We start from the raw sequence: 22714 nt of genomic DNA on the forward strand, positions 1-22714 counted from the left end.
CACTTGTTAAATACATGAATCCATCACAACACACAGAAGGAAATACATTAGGAAATCCTTTTGCATCATTATATTTTTAAATGTGATCATTAAAGCCAATAAATTATGTAATCTGGCCAATTGCATCCTTGCCAGACTCACCACCACAGCCTGCCAAAAGCTCTTATCCACATAAGATGTCATTGTTTTGAAAGATGACTTCTGAAGGTGATCAAATTCCTCAGTCCATAAACAGTTTCTAGGATAAGGAATTTAATTTCCTTGATTCATAAATATCCAGGAGCACAGACATTCTGCACACACCTGACAAAGTGTAAATGTGTTATGTAAGCCAGTTTTATTCAGTTTATGCATTGGCAGGACAGTGATCAGCTGTATATTAACATTGTCATACAGGCACAGAGAGAAAACTTTATGAAACCTTGGCGAAGAAAGCCTTTTATTTGTGATCTCAGTTCATCCATTTCAAAATTAACCACTAGAGGGAACTCTTCATCAGTCTATCATTAATGAAAGCGCTACAAATACACAGTACAGTGAGTGAAGATGGGTGTAAGTGATGATATTATATAAATAAAAGTACAATATGAGTTGGTCCCATAACTACAGAGTGAATAGCAACCACAGTGGCCAATAAATATCTTCATAAAAATAAAACTGAAACAATTTATGTTTTATATTCTCTAAAACTTCAAGTGTCAAGCTACTCTTGCGTGCTTTCCTATAGCCTATATCGGGACTTTAATCTATAATATCAATAGCTATGTCTGCTATAAAAAGGTGTATTACATTTTCCTGTTCAAGAAATGTGGCCCAAACACCACCCCGACCACGCAGGTGATCACAAACAGCACCCAGAAGATGACAGCCAGCAGCTGCACGCAGAACAGCGTCTTCTTGCTCTGCTGTATGACCTCCTCTTCGCCCACCAGGCCTGGCGCTGCGCCGTACGGCCTGTCCGGGTGCATCTGCTGCACCCGCAGGCTGACGGTGGGCAGGATGATGAAGCGGGTGTCCCTGTTGTCGCCCTCCAGAGAGAGCACCACTCTCTGGGTGACCGTGGCCAGTCGAGTTGCCATGGTCACGGGCATGCGGAAGGCCACGGGGGGCAGCCTGGCCAGGATGCGGGAGTTGCAGGGTAAAGAGAGGGCATCCCCGGTCTCCAGAGGGGTGAGGTGGCGGCAGAGGGGGCAGGGGATGGCTGGAGTGCTGCGGGGGACGGGGGGTTCGCAGGGGCAGAGCTGGATCCTCTGGAGGCATTCAGTGCAAAAAACATGGAGACACTCAAGCATCCGGGGGCATTTATTGTACTGGTTGTACTCCTGGTAGCAGATGGGACACTCCACATCCATCGGCTCCCCAAGGGTGGTGCTGGGGCAGGGTGCTGCAGCAGCTGGTGCCCCCTGCTGGGGAGCTGGCACAACATCCCCAGGCATGGTGGGAGGGAGGGTGAGAAGATGGAGTTGGCTTGGGAGCTCAATGATGGCAAGATATAACTTGTGGATGAATCTTTAACAGAAGGTGGTAAAAATCTGTAAAGAGAAAACAACTTCAAGTCTACTTCTGTAAGAGAACTCCAAAGGCCAATGTGGCCTTTAAATGCTAGAATCTGCTTTCCATGGGGTGCTGCTTTGTTTCTTCTAAGTTTTATGAACAGATTCCTCAGCCCATGAGTCATAGCATTCATCCGTTTAACCACTCGGCCGTCAACCGTCTAACTACCCCCCCACCTACTCCAAATCACCCCAGCTCCATGTAATGTGTGCTGGCCTGCACACTCAGCATGTCCAGGAAGTTAGGAAATAAAAAAAACAAGCAAAGCAACAGCAGAGCTATGAAAGGAAGTAATAAGTCACTGTAATGCAACTTTCTGCATGAGCACATGTGTGCGTGCACGTCATTTAAAGGGGCACTCCACTGACTTTACTGAGTATTATTCAGTCTGTGAAGAAGAAAAGAAGTTGTGTCTTCGTTGGCTCTGGAGGAGCTAAAAATATGAGAAAAGTATGAGAAAATAACCAAGACAATGTCATGGGGGTTATCTCGGCTCAGTCTTACAAGTAAGCTTGTGTTAGGCGTGAAGTTTGAAAGACGGGAGGTTCTGTTGCTTTGATTTTTTTTCAGAAAGCTGTAGTTTTATGGGGGTTAATTAGTGAGCTTTAGAGGTGCTGGTTGGTGGATTTTGTTACCTTTGGAGAGAGCTAAGCTAGCCGTTTCCCCCTATTTCCAGTCTTTATGCTCAGCTAAGCTAAGCGGCTCCTGGCTCCATTCTTCATACTGAATGGACAGACATTAGAGTTGTATTGATTTTCTCATCTAATTCTTGGAAAGAATAAGCGTATTTCCCTAAATGTGGAACTTTTTCTTTAAGTTAAATTAAGTTCCCTGATCTGCTCCAGTTATTCTGCTTCAACCTACATTTGAATGTTTGTCTGTTGTATAAAAGCTTTGATTTATAAAAACAAAGCATTACATTTGCTTTGCTTTACTGACACTTTTGTTTATGTCCCTGTTTGCTGCTCACATGGGACAACTACAAAGCAAGTTCACTCATGGGGGGATTGTTGCTTAGCAGATGGGGTCTCCTTTGAATTGCTGCATGGCAACACATAGCCTGAAACCTTTTCTTGCATAAATCAACTACAGAGCAAAAATAGGGGTTGAATACAATTTGCACCAACAATAAGGATTTTGATTTACTCCAAAAGCACAACATATGTAATAACAAACAAGTTGTGAGAGGGATGTTGAAGCCAGCACTGAATGTGCTCTTTATAAATAAATCTTGTATCTATGTAGGCCACCAGGTTCAGTGGGATTATACAGTGAGAAACTGGCAGCGATCCATCATCGCACACCAAGAAGCAGATAAGAGAGCCACTTACCCACCGCACACCCCTTTGATCAGAGCACACTCTGGCGCCCACCTCCGACCCAGGTGCTTCCCCTCTCACAGCTCATACTTCCTCTCATGTTGGTTCAGATCTCATCCCGGCAGAGTGTCTTCCTCCCTCTTCTGCTGTGCACATCAAGTTTTATATCTTACTTTTCTGCAGCTGTACGTGTCTGAGCTTGGCTCGCTGGCAACCTCCTGTTTTTCCCTCCTTCTCGCCTGATTGTACTCGTCCTCGTCTCTCTGTCTAGTAGCAGAGAGACGAGGACGATGCCCATGGGGCATCTGTGTGGTTTGCTCAGCAGTAATTAAACCCTTGGTGACGTGAAGGTAACCAGGACACACAAGACAGAAAATGACAGACTGGAGTCTCTTGATCCCTTGACTTGACTTGACTACTACTCTACTCACATATTATGTTATTATGCTTCTACACAGTCAGCATGTAGGAGTTTTTAAATAGCAAGTGTGGATTAGGGTGTAATTATTAACATACTTTCATTTTTCTGCATTGAAAGTCAGTTGTTTAAGTTGAAAAAAAAGATTTCTAAATTACATAAAAATAAGTGCTGCATCTCACATTCTAGTGTGCTTTAGCCACAAAACAACTAGTAAAAGTAAACATGCTGCAGGGACAGAAGAGTGTTCAGAGTGCCAACAGGTGAATAATTGATGAGGTAAATAAAGACACATGAGTCATAACCTAAGTACGGTGGCTCTGATTGAACGATTTCCTGGTAACCAGCCTGTCCTGTACAGACGTGCCACACGTCTACTGTGCTATTTTCAGTGAGGTTATTTAGTACACTATCAGTCTGACCAAACTACATGATAAAAACGTGGTTATTAAAGTTGAATTTCTACAAAATTCAAATGGAGGTTTCTTCCATTTCTAACCCCTTAATTTTTTCTTGATCCCAGTAGATGGTCTGGACAGAGGGTGTCATAGCTGTACAGCCCCTTTAGTCAAATTTGTGATTTGTGGGCAACATAAATAAAACTTGACTTGACCTAAAGGGAATGTGCTTAGTTTGATTTCCTCTGTGGTTACTTTACTCCAAAGCCAGATACTATATGATCAGGTGAAGACTTTGTGGTGGATTTTAAAGCTTTCAGCAAGAAGTCGAAGAAGAATAAACCGGACACAAGGTGAGTCACATAGACTTGGCCTTGCTGTAGAGTCAAGTAAAACATTTTTTTTTCAAAGGTTTCTTTGGAACTGGAGACATTTTCCTTCCTTTCATTCCTCCCACTTTTTGGGAAAAGGTTTTCTTTTACAGTCATCCAGTTTACAAAAGTACACCCTTACAGTAAGTTCAGAGGAGGCAAAAGCAGGAAGGCCAACAAAAAAAATTAACAAGACTGTACAACAGAGAGAGAGAGAGAGAGAGAGAGAGAGAGAGAGCACTTGTGGTTGTTGGCAAAGAATTCAACGGAAATCACCATGAAAGGAGTTCAGGCTGAAACAACTGATCAATTGATAGGAAGAGGGTTGTTTGGGGATTACCATGGAGAGGGAAGAGTTGACGACACACAGGCACACCCTGGAGTATCAGCGAGGGCGAGGAGGGGTTGGACTTTGGACATAAATTCAAGTTAGGTTAAATGGGGGGGGGGGGGGTTAAGAAGGGGCAGCCTGGAACACGTTTACTGAACTTTAAATAAAGTTTTTAAAGTTTTTAATAGAGTATGGCCTCTCAGAGAAAACACACAATCCAACATTTAGTGATTAATCAATAGATGTTGTATCTGGCTGTGGTTCTGTCCTGTAGAATCCCTGATTACTGTGTGACTGTCGGGGTACACATCAGTGTGTCATGGTGTGTCGGCCCATTTGGTTTCATTACATCACGTGTATTTTGAGCTCGGTGACTCATAGATTATGTTGATTTGTCTCAAATCTACTACGAGTCCCTCCTCCTAACACGCACTTCCCCACACCCTGAGATATAAGTCCGGGCAGCACACTTCTTACTTCATTCAGCCCTCGAGGTGAGTCACTGAGGAGCAGCCCAGGTCAGACAGCAGGATGTATTCAGAGCTTGAGTGCGGAATTTGTTACCGGACCTACAACGCAGGTCGGCGGTGTCCCCGGGAGCTCCACTGCAAACACAGCTTCTGTGAGAGCTGCCTGCTGGCCCTCTCACGACCCCAGCTGGGACCCGACGAGGCCCGTCTGGGAACTGGCAGATCCATCGTGTGCCCGCTGTGCCGACACACCACATCCATCTCCGGAGAGGGGAAGATGAGAGCCGAGCTGAGGGTGGATGAGTGCGTCCTGGAGCGGCTGCTAGCTTCGGGGGTCCTCGACCAAGAAGAAGAGGCGGACAACGACCCGGAGAACGAGGAGGACGGTCTCGTTCGAGACGGCAAAGAGGAGGCGACGCTTCCCGAGACTCCAACCGAGGAGAGTGTCTCTTCCGCGGGCTCCAGAGGTGGGAGGCTCCGGCGGACTTGGAGCAAAGTTTGGCGGAAGATTAATGGGAGGAGCTCACGGCAGAGGGGCGGAGAAAGTAAGTACACAACGGATAACTCGTTTTTCGAGTTGTTGGGCTAAATAAACAATGTGACAGGGACAAAACTTTCCTTAAAATGATCAGTTTTAGAATGCAGTTTGGTGGTGACGACAGTAACAGCAGAATATTTAATTTAGGCTTTTGTTTCTCTTTAAGGCTATGAAGTTGATTCAGGTTTAGCTTAAACGGTTTCTTAAAACCATCTATTACATTTTCTTGTCGATTTCTATCCCTTATTCCCAGAAGTAGGCCTGATGTAGACTAGAGCAAAATACAACAAAACTTAATGTGTAATTTTTAGAAAGCATTTAAGTATTTAAAAATCATAAGTATTTTTTTCCTAATGTGTCCTGTTTTCCTTCAACAGACTGTATGACCAATGATGACATGAGGAACCTCGCCATGATGTCCTGCTACATGTTTTAAGGAGTCTTCAACTTCAGATACCATCAATAACGTGATATTGTATTTATTTTCAATGGTTCCACTGGAACATGGACTTGATGGTGATGATGATGAAGAAACCTTGCTGGCAAGACACATGGACAATCGACCATGACTCACACTTTTCAGCTCTCCGTTGGCTTGTTTTAAATGATGACCACTATGTAGCTGTTGGACTCAATGGCCCTGTTCAGACAGAATGAGAAAAAAATGGAAAATGTGTTGATTGACAAAGGCCTATTAATGCACTAATGTATATTATATTTATTATTTTCATGAATGTATTTATTTTTTAAAGACTTGTTACATATTTATGGAAAAATAAAGAGTTCTGGTTTCAACTCACCTTGAAGCTTTCTGCGGCTGCATGAATTTTGGATGGGAGTTTGGCTGTGTCATTGTGTGCATTATAAAAAATTGAAAAGGTGTGCAAAAATACAGTTGAAATAACACATCAAATCTAGGCCTAACTAAAAGAAGACATTACAAATTCGAGGAGGCAAATGTTCCCTTGTATTAAAATTAACAAATACATAAGACTGGGGCAAAAGAGATCAAATATTTAAAGAAAGTAGAAATTATTAGGAAAACTACCCTTCACAGGCAGCTCCAGGAAGTGGGTTACTTGAGGCCAGGTGAACAGCATTGCCTCCAATCAGACGGCAGCAGAGTGTCAAAGCTCAATGACTCTTTTTGCTTGACAAGTAAAACACATGGATTGACAACATCACTACAACTTATCTTAAGGTCTTATTTTGTCAATCCTACAAACCTGGGAGGAAGCTGTCCATCATGTTAGAAAATTCTGCTCTCTTAAGGTAAATATCACATTTTACGGGCTTTTTGTAATGATGTAATGAAAATTTAAAAAAGATTATCTTTGACAGCATTAAGATTCTCATAAATTGCATCAATTCTCCTGTGTTTTTTTCCTCTGCAGACTCTTTGCCTTTGCGCTGGTCTGTGCAGCTGCCATGTCGTTTATCATGTGTTCAGATGCTGCAAGAGGTGAGTGCGAACAGGCCAGTATCTGCCAGGCCAATACTGCAGTGTCTGCAGTTTCACTGAGCTAATGCTCATCTTTAATGGTTCTCTGAAAACTGCCATGAGGCATGCATTGGCTGATTGGGCTAGATGGAGGCTGACACATTAGTTTCATTAAAGCTGCAGCTGATTGTTTTAAACAATAACAGAAAATATATTTTCTCAGGCATGTCTTTAACTTGCCAAGCCAGGATTAAGGTTTCTCTTGGCAGTGTAACAAAAATGTAGAGAGATAAGGATTTGTAGCAACTTGTGTAAACAGACCTGCATCTTGAGGCATAGTAATGTAAGTAAGTCAACTTAATAATTAAATGAGAACTTTAACCTAAGGGATTTTTCTTCTGGTATTTTGATAATGTCACATGTGATTTATGTATAACAGAATTAGAAAGAATAAATCATTTTTTCTTATGTCCCCATTGTTTCCCACCTTTAGCCAGTCCCAAAACAACCCAAGTAGACAATGGAGTGAAGTACAATGTCCTGAGACGACCGTATAGTCCATACAGTCAACATCATCCCCTCTCTACTGGTCTGCTATCAACTGAAACTGGACTCCAAACTGGAACTAATGGTGAAACCGAGGCAAGCAGGAATTATAGAGAAGCCTTGTCAATCATTGACCATCAATCAAACCCTGTGCAGTTTTCAGAAGGTCGCTTTGGTTATAATCAAAACATCCCAGATAACAGTCAATCAATGAGGCCAGCAAGCAGCATTTTCACCAGCCACTTTCAGCATGGAGGACAAGGCTTTGAGAGACAACAATCCAGTGTGAATTATCACCCTCTCCCTCAGAGAGAAGCCCAGAGTCGACATTCCTATAATTCATACCCAGTGATCATTAGAAAATCATCTCGCAGCGAAGCTGCCAGACCCTTTCATCAGAGCTTTAGTCCTTCACAAGTTTGGGACCTCAGAGATGCTCAGAAATCCTACAATGAAGAAAAAGTTCCTAGAAATTACTCTCCAAAGGTGGCTGAAGATAAAACAGTTTTGCAACCCTCTGTCTCTTCTCTTTTTTCATCCCAGACTGCTAGATATTGGAGTACTTCACTGCCAGCTTCAAGAGGGCAATACAGTGGCTATAAAGAGACAAATGAGCTTGCTGTGGCCGAGCCTCAGAGTACATCTGGCGGGATTCAATCAAGCAAATTCCACGGCTTTGCAAGTCAAACTGCCCCTCATGCACCATCAGTCAGCAGTAGCTTAGACGCCTCTGTTATTAAAAGCAATTCAAGGCCAGAAAAACTGACATCATCCATCACAGATTTCTCTCAGGGGTTGCACTCGAGTAGCAGTGAGACACCAAGACACAACAACGTCCAGTCGTATCTGTTTAAGGACTCCCAGACCTCTTTTGGTGGACATGAGACAGATGGACCCAGGACCTTTTCTACGACGCCACATAAGCAAAGGCCCTCTGATGCTCAAGTTTACGGCTGGTTCTCTCCAAAACAATCACAACAATCACAGAGGAAAGACCAGACCAAGCAAGTACAACCTCTCTCTGATAATGCCAATCTACTGTACCATAATGCTAATGTGGTCCAGTATGGTGCTCAGACAGATAGTTCAACCAAATATCAACGCACCACAGCAGAAACTGTTGCTCAAATGTTAAGGAAAGACGACACCGTGGAAAGTTTTGTCCCTATACCTCTTGCAGATTTCCAGGGTAACTATGCCAGTGACAGCGAGACATCTGTAGTAAGTAGCCTGGTTAACACAACCACAAGAGGATCAGTGCATGCTTACAAACCCGGACGAACCATAAAAAGCATCTATGGCTTTAGAGGATTTAAAAATCCATCTATTTTCTCCTCCAGTGGCTCTCATGAAAGGACCAACTCTCAACGATACAGCTTAGACAAAGGAAAATTTAAAATCACAAATACATCCCCCCCTTTGTCACAAAAGTATAGGTTTAGCCAGAGAGAAGCGTCTACTACACCAGCAAAACCCACAGATTATTTCTCACCTTCTACTGGCACTTTAGATATCGTCCAAACCATGACTACTCCAAGGCCGTTCACATCAGGATGTAAGGAAGCCTGTCCTCTGCTGCCTGAAAGTGATGCTGGTATGGACAGCAACCCAGATCGCAGACAGTTCAGAATCTACAAAAAAATATACGGTCTCAAAGGATTTGGCACTCGACTGTTCGAGGTAGCCAAACCTTCAGTTAGTGAACCAGACAAATCTGCCAGATTCCAGCAGGGTTTTGAAGGTTTTAAACTTAAAAGCGCACAGATTTGGCAACCGAAAAGCAGCAGGATTCACAGTTGGTACAATGAAACACGTGAAACACAGCCAGGTGGCAGCCATGTACCCACAATGAGTCAAAATGAGCTAAACATTGAAGCCCTTAAACCACTTTTAAAGACAGCAGGAAGCCCTGAATCACTCGGCAGATTTACACCTGACAAATACAAAAAGAGTCGCAAAATCTATTCTTTTCTGGGATTTCAGCCTGTTCAAAACAGAGTTGGAAATGCTCGTAACAAAACACTCTGGAAGTACAAAGAACAAAATCCAACTACAGCATCACCAAGTCACAGAATCTCCTCAGCTTATCTCGGATCAGCAGAGGACCTCGAAGTTGAATCCAGCCCAAAATCTGAGCCAAGAACACCAAACAAAACCAAACCCGTTGCAATGAAGGCGAGCCTGCTCAGCAGTTCCACCAGCAGCACGGTGAGAGGGACACGTGTGACAGGAAAACACACTAATGGCAAGAAGCTCAATGAATCTGCCTCTCTGACCAATGACAGTAGAAACGTAGCCATCGTCAGGCTGCCCAAGTGGCCTGTCAGAGTCAAAGCTGTCACATACGCTGATATTCTTGGAAGTGCTTCGTTCATTGGTGTCAGAGGTACAACCCGGACACCAACCACACCGGCCGATAAGGATTCTTTTCCAGACACCGCAGCTACAACCAAGCAAAAAGAAGTTGTGGCTCATTGGTCTTTAAACTCTGAGGATGATAGTCGAGACAACACCAGCAGAGGTCCTGAATCACAGGCCGAATATGAGGAAGAAGATTTCAATAGTGTTGAGGAAAACAAGTTGGGTGTTGGAAGTGAAGGAGTTGACAGTGACATGAAAACATCAGATTTATTCCTGGATAATGAAGGAAGTGGAAGTGGTGGTTTTAATGTGTTTGATGTTTCAACAGCTGATACCACAAAGAGTCAGAGACTTAGTGAGGATTTGTTAGAGCTCGATTATCTAAGAATATCAACTGAGAACATCTCCTTCAAGTCAATGAAACTGTCCAATACAGAGACATGAGAGACACTTGTTGAATTATTATGTTATGTTGAACAATACCAATAAAGGTTGAAAAAGTACTGATTTTATTGGCGGATATTTTCCATGACTCACCTATTTCTGTTTAAGAAAAATCTTATTCAGAGACATATGGTGTTTTGTAACATCTGTCTCAAAAACATTATGTTAGTAAATAAGTCTTTGTCTTGGTTGTAATTGGTTCACAGGAATAGTGTGACATTTTGGGACCAGTACCTTCCTGGAATCTCCGCTGGTTGCCTGGCAAATGGTCCTGGCCAAGAAAAAGTACGGCATATAACCGCTTTGACGTTACTAGAGCTAAAACAATTAGTTGATTAATTGATTACTCAATCAACAGAAAGTTAAACAACTATTTTGATAATTGATAAATCATCTGAGTCACCTATTGTTCAGTATTCCCATTGCTTCATTCATTATGCTGGGAATTATTTGAAAATACAATGTTCCATAAATGATGTTTGGTAACACAGCATTTATTATGAGATTACCCTCCAACTCTGACCTCCATTCTTCTCCTCTCCTGGGAGAAACAGACACGTTATGATGAGAGGAAAATCAATGGAGGTCAAACGTGGATTTCTGAGAAAAACTTTTGCCTTATTTGGCAAATGATTTGCATAATGTAATGCCAAGTATGAAGAGGGAAAACGGAGGAAGGTCACACTTGAGGCTTTTTATAAATTGATTGTATTCCCATTCCTTGTGTCCTCATTTTCCAGGCAGGCAGTGGATATTCAGTGTGCTGACACAGATTTTCCATCTCCTCTTTCGAGCTTACGAGGAGGGTTTCAGCATGCTGGTCTCTGGGTTAACACGCTATGAGATGGAAAAACGTGTTCTCCCCCTTTGTGAGAAGGTCTTTTTCTGACTTTGCCAAGCCATTAATAAGCACACAAAGAGTAATTGAAGAACACAGGTCATTGTGTGGTTTGTTCCTATTAATTTAAGCCATAAAGGAAACACAGACTGTAGTGGAATTTGTTTGTTTGTTGCAATCACAAGAATTATGTTGCTATAATGTTATCTCTATGGTGAGTGACAATCATTGGCTATGGATTATACCTGTAGTGCCCTGATCTGCATTTGCAGCAAGAGCAGACGCCAGATGTTCCACTAGATGGCGTTACTGATCCATTTTATTATTCCACTGTGACCTAAAGTACTGGATGTTGTAGTTCTCATGCTATGGTGTCCTGTTGGGTTACATAAGGAATTTTCAAAACAAGTTAAATGGATGAATTATTGTTATGGATTTTGGTTTTTCTTAGCTTAAAAGCTTTTAAAAAAAAAACTTATAATTAGAGCAAAATTTATGTTTTTGCTTCCACCCTTATCAATCAGGCCAACCAAGCACTCTGTTTCAGGGGCATTGGGTCCACACTAAGCCCACATCATAGCTCCTAACAGGTCCATTCACACCACCTGACCCTTCCAGTCTTTTTCCCAGTCAGCCAGCTCCACTTAAATACCAGTTCTATGCTTGTCCTCAATCTACAAGCTCAAAGGGGCCCCACAGCGAGAAGAGGGTGGGAGGGTTCGAGGGAGCTGCCAGTCAAAGTTAAACACATTGTACATTGGATTAACACCCCACCACCACCACTACCACCACCACCACACCAATACCCGTGGAAAGTGGGACCGTCCACTTTCCCATAGAGCTGAGAGGTATTTAGGTGATATGATGTTTTGAGGCTTCCGCATGCTGGCATGTCAAGGCGTTGTCCTGCCGGCTCCTTCAAAGTCCCCTTCTTTCTGTCCTGCCTTTTGTGAGTGTTTGCGCGTCTGGTTCACACACTCCCTTCCTTTCCAAAGTGTGTGTACTGGCCTATAATATTCCCTGTGTGTGTGTGTGTTTATCACAGACAGTGTGGTGTTCACTTGCAAAGCCGGCCCTCCCCCCTCTTCTACTGTGAGGGGAATTCTGTACCATGTGTCTGCGGTTTTCAGGGAGCTTTCAAGGAAAATAAAGCACAGAGGCCTCACAGTCCCCCCACCACCACCACTCCCCCAAAACGCCCTCCTCACCTCCCTTCCTCCTCCTCCTTCCTCCCCTTCTCGTTTTCCCTCACTCCCTCCATGTGGCACTTTTTTACGGTTTCAACCTCCCTTTTTCTCAGAGCAGCCAGCAGCTACGGCGTGACAGAGCTAATTTCGTATGCAGCCTGTAATAGAGACAAATCCATAATCATGGCAAACATTCTCCTATGAGGCGAGAGGAGAGAGAGAGAGGGTGAGTATTAGTTAGTGGTGGGAGAAAGGAAGGGGAGGGGAGGGAAAGACAGAGAAAGGCTTTTTGTTTGGCTAAGTACACTATGTGAAAGAGGGGGCGGTGAGGAAAAGAGAGCTGGAAATACATTAGAAGAAAATGGTTGCATCGGCTGTGGCATTTGTGGATCGGATTACCTCACATGGCATGCAGTGGATGGACCCAACCATCAGATCCACTTGGTTTGACCATGACTGTGTGTGTAAATTAACTTTATTGAGTCTACGGTGATTAACATTGCCCTAAAACCTATATGGAAGGACTGGGGAGGGGGGGAATAAAGAGGGAAAGTTGGGAGGATTAGCAGTGGCAGCTTGCAGTGTAACTCTAATCCAGGGCTTTATTGGCTCGGTCAACATACAGTAGGTTTACCTAAGCTAAAACACCTGTAGCTATGTAGTTTATTAAGGCAACATGCCAGGGTAAAATGCTGGGGGGAAAAAAACCGCAAAATCAGGCTACACATATCTCAGTCACTGTAGATACACTTTCTGTATCTTAACTCTCACTCAGTCTCTACTACATACTTGAAAAAGTGTGCTTAAAGTGTAGCTAAAGCAATTTAGGGGTATGGAATAGTGCCTACATTAACATTCCCACATCTGCTATGAGAGCAAAAGCTATTTCCGTGTCCTACATCCAGCGAGCTTCCTGTGGTCCGCGCCACGCAGGAAGTCATAAAGGCAGGAAGACTTCCTGTATTGTTGCCAACATACAGCAGTACGGACTGTACATGCTCCGTAAGGCCAGGGACCAATGATGTAAATGCCACGTAAATAGCACTCTCAGCCCTGAGTTGAATCAACACCTCTCACATAGATAAGTAATTCTGGAGCTTTCCATCATGTCACATGATCATCAGCAGATGGAGTTTGCCCTCGTATCGTAGAGTTTTTTTTCTGCCCACTTTAAGAACCTCACAGCCATGTTGACTTAAAACAACTACACAAACTCCATCCACTGATGAAGATCCTGTGATATCAAAAGCTCCAGAACAGCCACTAAATGTGCTTTTTGTAAATGTGGATTAATTCACCAGAGAGTGTGCACCTATTCCTGTATCCACCCTGCAGTGTTTAAACTAGTGAGGTTATCGAGTCTATTTCTGCTGCTGTGTGCCAATAGGTGCATGTAAGTGTGTTTACACACAAAGATACAGTATCACACACTCACAATGAGGAGATGATACACCCGCCCGCTCAGACACAACAGGCCCACCTGTTGGCGTCTATCCAGCGCACCTCTCTGCGATTGAACTCAGTGTCCTCTTGCCTTGGCTCCCACCCAGCATCCCTCCTCCTCCTCCTCTCTCTCGCTCACTGGAGATGTTGCCACCACGGCCGATGGCAGGCTTTGTTGCTGCCCGTCGCCACGACAACCAGATGGCAGCTGTGCCCATTCGCCCGCCTCTGCTCCTCCATTCTCCCCTTTTCTGTCTTGCTCTTGTTTGTCCACACAAACCTTCGCTGGGAATGAGAGTGTGGGTCAGATGAGTTTGTCAGACTTCTCGCATCAAAAAGAATGAAAGCTTTAACTGCAACTGTGGTGGATTTTAGTGCTTTTCCATTTGCCTACGGGTGATTTCATTCATTCATAAAAACCTTCACTTTCTTTAGAAAAAAAAAGGAACAGTCATGAGGAACATTCTTGCTAATAATGGTAGAAGTCAGCCACTGAATCAGGAGCACTGCTTGTGCAAGTGCATTATGGGAAGAGGGGACTGTCTCTGCTGAAGCAAATCTGAAGTAGGGCTCAAAATCCCCTCAGGACTCACTTTGTTTAAGATGTAAGTGAACAAAAGTTGAGGGAACATGAACCATAAAGACTGTAGGTTTCAGTAACCCTTCAGGTGTGGGGGCTTCTTCTTCTTCTTCTTCTTCCACACAGGTGCTACCAAGCTTTTCATTGTCAACTCTAACCTTATTTTTACTCAGTGAGGGAAGTGTGTGTGTGTGTGTGTGTGTGTTCTCATTTCTATTAATTCCTACGGTGTCTCAGTCAGCGCACAATCACACCCGGCTTGGATTGAGTTACTTGGCCATCTGTGGACGAGGATGATACAAGATCCCATACATGTTAACAATGAGAAGAGGGGGAAGCGCAGATTTAGCATGCCTAAAAAAAAAAAGCTTATTTAATTAGACAGAGCGTTGAGTGAGAGGGCAGCATCAAATAAGACGGAGAGGGAGGTCTTTGAGCTCACGCGGCAAACACCATGTCGGTCAAATTACCAGTAAGACGAGTGATTAACTCCGCTGGCAACCCGCCAACTTGGAGTGCAAATGATCTTATCAATGGGAGTGGTGAATGTGACTAACGCAGCTAAAAAGGCTTTTGCGGATAACAATCAGGCTGTTTTCTTTTCCACATAACAGTGTGACATCTGCGCTGTGGTCGCAAGCCTTTCCGAGTGTGTGAGGGGCATGAGGCCGCCTGCGTCGGTGGCATTTCATGCAGATGTTCACACTTGCCTCAGCCCGTAAATTGCAGCATCTTCCGCTCCGCTCCTCTTCTCCTCCTTCTTCTTCCTCTCCCCTGTAAGATCAGTAGCGCTGTTGTTTTTCTGTCTTAAGCCCGTCGCTTTTTTAACAATTATCCCCATTACATCACTCAAAAAGGAAACTTTGCAGCCAGACACAGAAACAAAAGAAACCACAAGTCCTTTTGTTGTTTGACTTTTTTTTTTTCCTTTTAGTCATGATTTTTTTTTTTTTCTCAAGCAACAGAAGTAAAACAGTCTACATCAATGGCAAACCTCACAATATTCCCATTGAGTGCCATCACTCATGGGAACAGGAGGAAGAGATAAAACAATTTAGAACAGAAGCAGCACTTTCCTGCACATTGTATGAACCCCTCTAACAACGCAATGAATTAAATCATACAGCCACTTAAACTCTCAAACCCCGTTCATCTGAGCTTTCCCAAAAGAACTTTATTCATATGTGGCTGTGACCATCGAGCGCTTCGCCACGGGCAGCCGGGGGAACGGTTTTCCAGACTGCAGGCAGTTTGACGAAGTAAAGAAAAAAAACGTTCATTGAAAAGTTCACGAGATGCTCAGAGCTCAAATGGGGCTCCATATGGCAGGATGATAATGTAAGCGAGCCTGTTTGTGCGCTTTCTTTCTTTCTAAACTACAAGAACCTTCGAGCTTTTGTGTTTTGCTGAAAACTGCTGAGTTTCAATACGAGAACATCTCCAAAAGACATTAGAAACATTTCAACTAATCCTCATGTGTTTGCCCGCACGCCTGCATGAAAGCATGGATTTGTGTGCTGAATCTGGTATGAAGTCCAATTGTTTTCTTTTTTTCCCCCACTTCTGCATTAGTAACCACTATTAGAGGCATTTCCAACTACAGATCCCAATCTGCTCATAATAAAGCTGCATTGTTATGCACTAGGCTTCCCCGACAGTCATGTGACCAGGATGAGAAAGTTCATGAACTCTCCCAAGGCAGGCAGGCAAACACATGAGTACAAATTGGAGCTACATAGATGCACATGTATTTAGACATTAGGTTTTTGTTGTTGTTTTTTCCGTGGTGACCTTTTTCTTTCTTGTCATGCATTTCTTTTTAATCCTCCGGTCAAAGTCGTAGGCAAATTCAAGGTTAAAGCATACGCAAGTCTTCACAATGACCTTTATCTCCAAGAGTCACATCATCAGCAGACTGCGAGGTGAGATATGTCACAGTTCTTACACCCCCTCCGCTGCAAAAGAAAACAACGGTGGAACATAAAAGGTTACATTTTTAAAACAAAACAAAGCAATACGTCCAGACTTGAGAGCTGAAGGTTGCTTCTTGAGGTGCTGTCGGAGCTTAGTCTTTTATTTTGTAGTTGTTGTGTTTTGGCACTGGCGGCCCTGCGACAATTAAGTCCTCCATTACCGGCAAAGAGAAAACAGTCCAAAACTCCTCCGATTAGGGTCATGGCTGTCAGTCAAGTCATCTGATACACCGAACAAACATGAACATGTTATTTTATGAGAACCGTACAGCCAAAAAGAGACAAAAATAGACACAAAAATAGAGTTGATATATTCTGCTAGGGTAGCCCTATTAGTGCTAGCTGCTAAGACGGGGGCAGAGAGACAGACGGATAAAAAGGACAGACAGGCACTTAAGTGCTGATGCATAGCGGAGATTAAAGTAAGAGCCAAGCGAAAGACAGAAAGGAGGGAGACGGAAACAAAGAGCTTTAAAGAGGGAGTTAGGGTCACAGCACTTTCAATTCAACCTGTTTAAAGTTTTAAAGTGTAAAATCGTTTTCATTAAAACGTTTGGTACCATAGTGTATAAAATAACTGAAAACAAATGAGCAATTTCATTTATTATTTCAGACTGACAGAATTGAAATAAGAACTGACCCCCTTTCCGATGCTAAAAGCAGTGTGCTGACCGCTACAAAGCTAGCATTAGCATGGCTATTGATAGGGTCTCTGTCCTCTACTGTTTGTACCGTATGTTATTTAGCATCCTGAGACGAAGGCGATTAAGTGGAACATAAGTGTCTTGAGCTAATAGCACTAATGGGATTGCTTGGCTCTATAACAGGGGTCTCACCCTGAGCTGTAGTCAGCAGGACGGTGAATTTATGTCCTGGCATGATGCTAATATCTTAATCTGACCTAGCTGGCTTTAGCTAACTAGCGAGGCTACTGTATCACCTGCTACAAGTGCCTTTTGTTTCAAGCCTGCGTGTTTAATACTTTAGGTGTATGGCTCTGTTAAAAAAGAGAGGACTGACAGAAAAAGAAGCAGCGCAAGTTAGACTGAGCAGAATGCTAACAGCAGCTATGCTAATATTTCTCACAGTAGACAGGAATGCCAGCAGAGTGCTAGTACCATTATCATTATGAATGTTAGCGAAAGTGCTGCATTCATGTCATATCGGATTTATGGGGAGTCCCAGTTTCCGACTTGTAAATACTGTTCATGTCAACATCCAAGTCGTAAAACATGAACGTTAAACTCTAAATTGATGCTCAATGACACAGAAGCACCTGTAATCCAAATACATATGGATGGCCTCACACAACCAACTCTGTAATCATAAAACTGTCGCTTGCAAGTTGTAAACACTCATTTATACCATTCATCCCATATGACATGAATGCAGCAAAAGCTCACACCAGTGCGACCCACTTTATCTATATCTTCTGCTGCATTATTTTTTGTAACTACATCAAATCAAGCACAAAAAACACGACAAAAAAACACCCCAAAGCTTCAGTTAGTCGAGGCTAAATTCTGAAGTTCTTTGTAAAATGGCTACAATCTGAAAACGAGGCACTTTTTGAGCTGACATATAATTCTATTTATTTTCTTTTTCATACACTAAATAGTCAGCCACCATTATACTCTTTTAACGATTAGAGTTTTTCTCTCCGATCTCCATTTTTTTGTACCCTTCTCTGATTGGCTTTCACTCAAGGAATGAGAGCAGCAAATGGCTTTTCAAGAATGTCATTTGGCACACATTCCCGTTGGTTTCCACAACCAACAAGATGAAAGCGGAAAAAAAAAAGAAAAAGTTTTCCAACAGTCTCTATCAAAGTGCTTCAGGGGCGTGTCCGATCCAGCTGCTGTCTCAATGTGATTGGTTGTCACAGAAGGAGCAGGCGGAGCTTTGAAGCTCTCTGAGTGGTACCAGATTGTTTCCCCCAAGGACGACACACTGACATCAGCACTCTGGAGGAAAAAAGAGACACACACAGAGAAAGAGGAAATGGTTTGGTTAGACGAAGAATAAACAATAACCCAGATATGAAGAAGAAATAAATATTATGACATGTATATACAGCGTCTCTCGCTTATCAGGTTAATTATAATATGTAATGTTAGATATCAGTGTCTGCTTATCGTGCGGGAACACAGTGACCCGAAAACGAACAACAGGAATAGACAATACACAAATAAACTGGAAAAAGACTCAGATTCAGACAGGAAGAAAGTGATAAAGGGAACAACGGGGAAGGAGAAAGTGAGGACACCTACTGCTGCAGGCACAGAGTCAAGAGAGTGTGTGTGTGTGTGTGTGTGTGTGTGTGTGTGCCAGCAAGAGGAAGAACAGAGATCCAGAAATCACGCCAGGCTGTTCTGACAATTTCAGCTCCTCACATTGGACATGTGAGCACACCGGTGTGTATCGTCAGGAAAATGTCATTACTGTAGTAATTCAAAAGATCTGAGTCTCACCCACATGTGTGAATCTTTCCTGGCCTTGTTTGCACAGTTGATTGGATCAAGCAGAAACGCAGAATTAATGATAATTCTGCTCCAGAGTCACGAGAGCAGAAGAACCACATGGCGTCAAGAAGCCATCTGCTTGCTTTAAGGCCCGTACACACTGTGTGATTTGGGGGTGACCTGGTGAAATCTTTCAAAAATGGATGTCTGAAACCCCCTCCGCCCACACCCTTTCATCGCTGGAGTTGGGGAGCCAGCATCAACAATTTTTATCCAGCCTTTAAGGCCCCTATGAACTGTGCTATTTTGGGCAAAGAAAGTTGATTGTGAAATCTTTGGTCGTCAATTGAAAATAGTGGTCCTAGATTGCATTCTGGGATACGTCTGCCAACAGATAATCAAACTAAACAATATTTACAGATAATGGAACAAAAATGAGTGTTGGGAGCCAACAATTGTTCGTTTCACACCATGTAGTGTGTCATAGTGGAGGACAACTGACACAGCTTCACGGCGCCCTGTCAAAAACACTATTTAGACGTTTTTTTCGACGTCTCTCATCTAGTTTGACAACTTCTACCACATGTTCACCCTTGATTGTATTTATCTTACCCAGTCTGATACGCTTTATCACATAGTGTGTATCTTAAATCAATGACAATCTAATGCAGCTATTGAGATTAGGGCATTGTTGAGTGCGAGTACATATAATGGCTTTGTCACACATATAAAAAGGTCATGTCATGTATGTTACAATGACAATTAGAGTTAGAGTTTGCAATAAAAGCAGGATCATGACTACTATAAAGATTAGTCAGTGCCCTTTAAACTGGGTTACTTTCTGTCAGATGTGATGACTCACACCAAAGGCACTCAGGCTGCCGTCTGCCAAAATAACAAATGCACAAAGCTAGTAAAGAGAACAGGCTGAGAGAGAGTTCCCTGTGTCTCTTCCCCTAAAATTTCCCAGCAGCGCTTGACTCTCTAATTGCACGAGGGTACTCTATATTTACGCCCCTCCCTCCCTCTCTCTCTCTCCAGTTTGTCTTCTTCCTGGTGCAGTGAGCTATATTTAGTCCCCCCCCCCCTCCTCAGCACAGACGGTGCCCGCCAGCCGGCCCAAGCCATGACGGCCTAAAGCAGAACGGAGCGGCTCCCTCATTCAGGCAGCCAGCTCGAAAACAGCAACACAAACAATCAAGCCAGCCAACCAAAGGGACCGGAGGAGACAGGCAGGACACGCACTGGTGCACTGCCATGGACACACGCATGCAAACTCACATGAAAACCACACACACACACACACACACACACACACACACACACACACACAGAGAGAGGAACACAGAGGAAGATACTATAATTATGCGGATGACATTCACTTAATGATGACCTTTCCCCAAAACACAGACGTGGGAAATTATACAGGAGGAACATGCTAAGCAACTCTCCGCAACTCACATGCAACTACACAGGAAATGTTTCCACTCTAATCAGATATTGCCTTCTTATTTTCCCTGAGCCTCCTCTTCTATCAGTCTGACCCTCCCTTGGCGGTTTGTCTATTGATCTCATTCATTTCCTTCCATCGTTTCTCCATCTGCGGGCAGATCGATGTAATAATGACCGTGGTAGCGACTGTGTGACTATATGTGTGCTTCTCTTCCCCTTCCTCTGCCAGACTGTTTAAATCAAGAGGTTAGACAAGGCTATCTGCCTCCGCAGTCCGTGTCTAGCCAATAACTGTTCTCTAGACGCCTGTGTGTGTGTGTGTGTGTGTGTGTGTGTGTGTGTGTGTGTGTGTGTGTAATTAGGAGAGTCTGGGTCTATGTGATGTCTCAATCGAGGGCTGCCTAAAATTGAAAGCCACCCTGTTCTCTGGTCGTAAATCGAGTGTGTCAGTCTGTCATTTTCATGCCGCCCCGGCTCCCACAAGACACAGAGCTGGTCTCAGCAACGTGATGTGAGTCACAGAGTGCACTTGGTCACTCAGTCAGTTTGAGTTAAATCATATTTTATTTTAAAGGAAAGTGGGCAGACCTACACCAGAGGTATTAGACTCCATCATATGGTTCCAATGAATGAAGAAGAGAAGCTGGAAAAAATCATTGAAAATCACTGAGAATCACTGGAAATCCCCATGGTGTTCATTGCTATATCGCATCTTTCGTAAATGTGCTACTCCTTGGATGCGTCAATTTGTGCTTTGCATTCAGGCAAGAAATAAAATTGTGTGTTTTGAGAGATTTCTCTTCAACCACAGGACTCAGGTTCAGCAAGCATCCAACCTGCAGAGATGTCTTTGTGCAAACTGCTATCAGCTCCAAGGGAGCAGCTCTGTAGCCAACACCGACCTTTGACCTACACGGTCAGGGAAGAACTTTCTCCTGGAAATCATTAAGGAATTACATCATTATAAGGATGTAAAAATGCCAATCGTTTTTTCCACAATGGCAGCAATACTGTGTGCCAGCGACTTTAGCTCTTGTAATCCTCCAGTGCTGTTATTATACTTGATTCCATTAAATCATCTATCCTGTACAACAGCGCAACATGAGCCGGGATTCAGCGTCAAGACAGCTGCAGGTACAAGGAACGAACACTGGCGGACTGCAGCAGCAGGATCGCTCCTGTGTCATCTCATTTAATTTCTTCCAATGACGCCAGAAAGTCTGTCAGTTATGAAGATATAATGTTCGCGCTGTGACCACATGATATGTGTCTAATTTCACAGCACATATTTGTTAGTCATGAATCTGGCATGACTGTGGATGACAATTAGGTTAAAGTGATACTCCACCCAAAAATCTATCTGTGAGTATCAAACACTTGCCCTCCTGTGGGCTTCAAAGGTGGTTGTAAAGACTTTGAAAATTGTTTCTTCATGGAGGGGCGGCAGCTGTAGTCAGTTTGGATCCACAACAGTCACAATGGGTTGCATTGACCCAGTTTCACGGTGAAACAAAAGTATCAAAACATCCATCGAAACTTGTAAAACGACCCATGCAGCCTAATCCGCTTCTCTGCGGTCCACGTGCAACACATCATGTTCCAAACTGTCGCATTTTACCCAAAAGAATTCAAAATACTTCCATTTCAATCCTCATGCATGACCCTGTAGAGGTTGTGAACACGCGTGGTCTTTGGTTTGCCCCCACTTCCTGCTCTTCCATTGGTCGGACAAGCTCAAAACAAAGACACTAATTGGTCGGTGGAAGACTAGAGCTTGACAAGTTAATAAAAACGTTTACTTTTTCTTTTTTTTTTTTACATTTGCTGCCGTAAACAGGCCGCAGGAGCAGACACGTCTTTCTGGGGGAAAAGTCTTCCGGGACAGAGGAAGCCTTTTATGTTCAGTTGCAGCAGTTTGTTTGGAATAAACACAAGAAGATCTGGCTAGTGGGCGAGCATCTATCATCGGCAAGGCTGGACACAACAGAACATCAGAGGAAGGAGGTGTTTCAGTGCTGCCCACCAGGCTGGACTGACATGATTTTCAGGACATGAACGCCATCACTTTAATAATGTTGTCTTTTACAGAAAATTAAGGCGATAACTAGACAACAATCCCTTAATACCACCAATAAATCGTCTGACTGGAAGCTTTTTATTGTTCTAAAAACACCCCTCATAATGAGAACAGTGAACGCAGCACATTTACCTTTATGTCTGGCTGTAAATTTCCATACATTATCACACTATGCAGTTGGCAGAGGAGAGCATGTGTGAGGTTGAAAGACGAGTGTTGTGTGTGCTTATTGCACTTTTACACACACACACACACACAGTCCCGCCTTTAACTCTGCTGCTGTCAATCACACTCGCCGCAGCTACAATGGCTACGTGACATGCTATCATCCAGGTGTGTGTGCAGGTGTGTAATGTATATGTGCATACCACGGTGTGTGCGGGGGTGTTCGGTTGCAGGGGGGAAAAAACACAGGTGTGCTGAGGATACTCACACACACATACACACCAGAAACTACAACAAGGTGTTCTCAAGAGAAAAGTGGAGAAAGTGAGTGACTGATAAAAGGCAA

General features: G+C 43.4%; 3 protein-coding genes across 3 annotated transcripts in view; 1 reads left to right on the top strand and 2 right to left on the bottom strand.

The window, feature by feature from the left end:
• Positions 1–336: 336 nt before the first annotated feature.
• LOC139306180 (RING finger protein 228) lies at positions 337–2979 on the bottom strand. The gene is made up of 2 exons (XM_070930140.1): positions 2886–2979; positions 337–1532 (listed from the first exon to the last, which is right to left on the bottom strand). The coding sequence occupies exon 2, from the start codon at positions 1434–1436 to the stop codon at positions 786–788; it is 651 nt and encodes a 216-aa protein (XP_070786241.1). The 5' UTR covers positions 1437–1532; positions 2886–2979; the 3' UTR covers positions 337–785.
• A 1885-nt stretch (positions 2980–4864) lies between these two features.
• Positions 4865–6198, top strand: LOC139305813 (RING finger protein 227). Its single transcript, XM_070929763.1, has 2 exons — positions 4865–5406; positions 5777–6198. The coding sequence occupies exons 1-2, from the start codon at positions 4923–4925 to the stop codon at positions 5833–5835; spliced, it is 543 nt and encodes a 180-aa protein (XP_070785864.1). The 5' UTR covers positions 4865–4922; the 3' UTR covers positions 5836–6198.
• An 11953-nt stretch (positions 6199–18151) lies between these two features.
• The window catches only part of LOC139305928 (insulin receptor substrate 1-B), a 39088-nt gene continuing 34525 nt past the window's right edge, over positions 18152–22714 (bottom strand). The window contains exon 4 of the mRNA XM_070929876.1: positions 18152–18176. Coding sequence (XP_070785977.1) covers positions 18169–18176 — 8 coding nt within the window. The 3' untranslated portion in view covers positions 18152–18168. The remainder of the gene's footprint in view (positions 18177–22714) is intronic.

The sequence above is a fragment of the Enoplosus armatus genome, chromosome 23, assembly GCF_043641665.1.
Source record: "Enoplosus armatus isolate fEnoArm2 chromosome 23, fEnoArm2.hap1, whole genome shotgun sequence".
Taxonomy (NCBI): Eukaryota; Metazoa; Chordata; class Actinopteri; order Centrarchiformes; family Enoplosidae; genus Enoplosus; species Enoplosus armatus.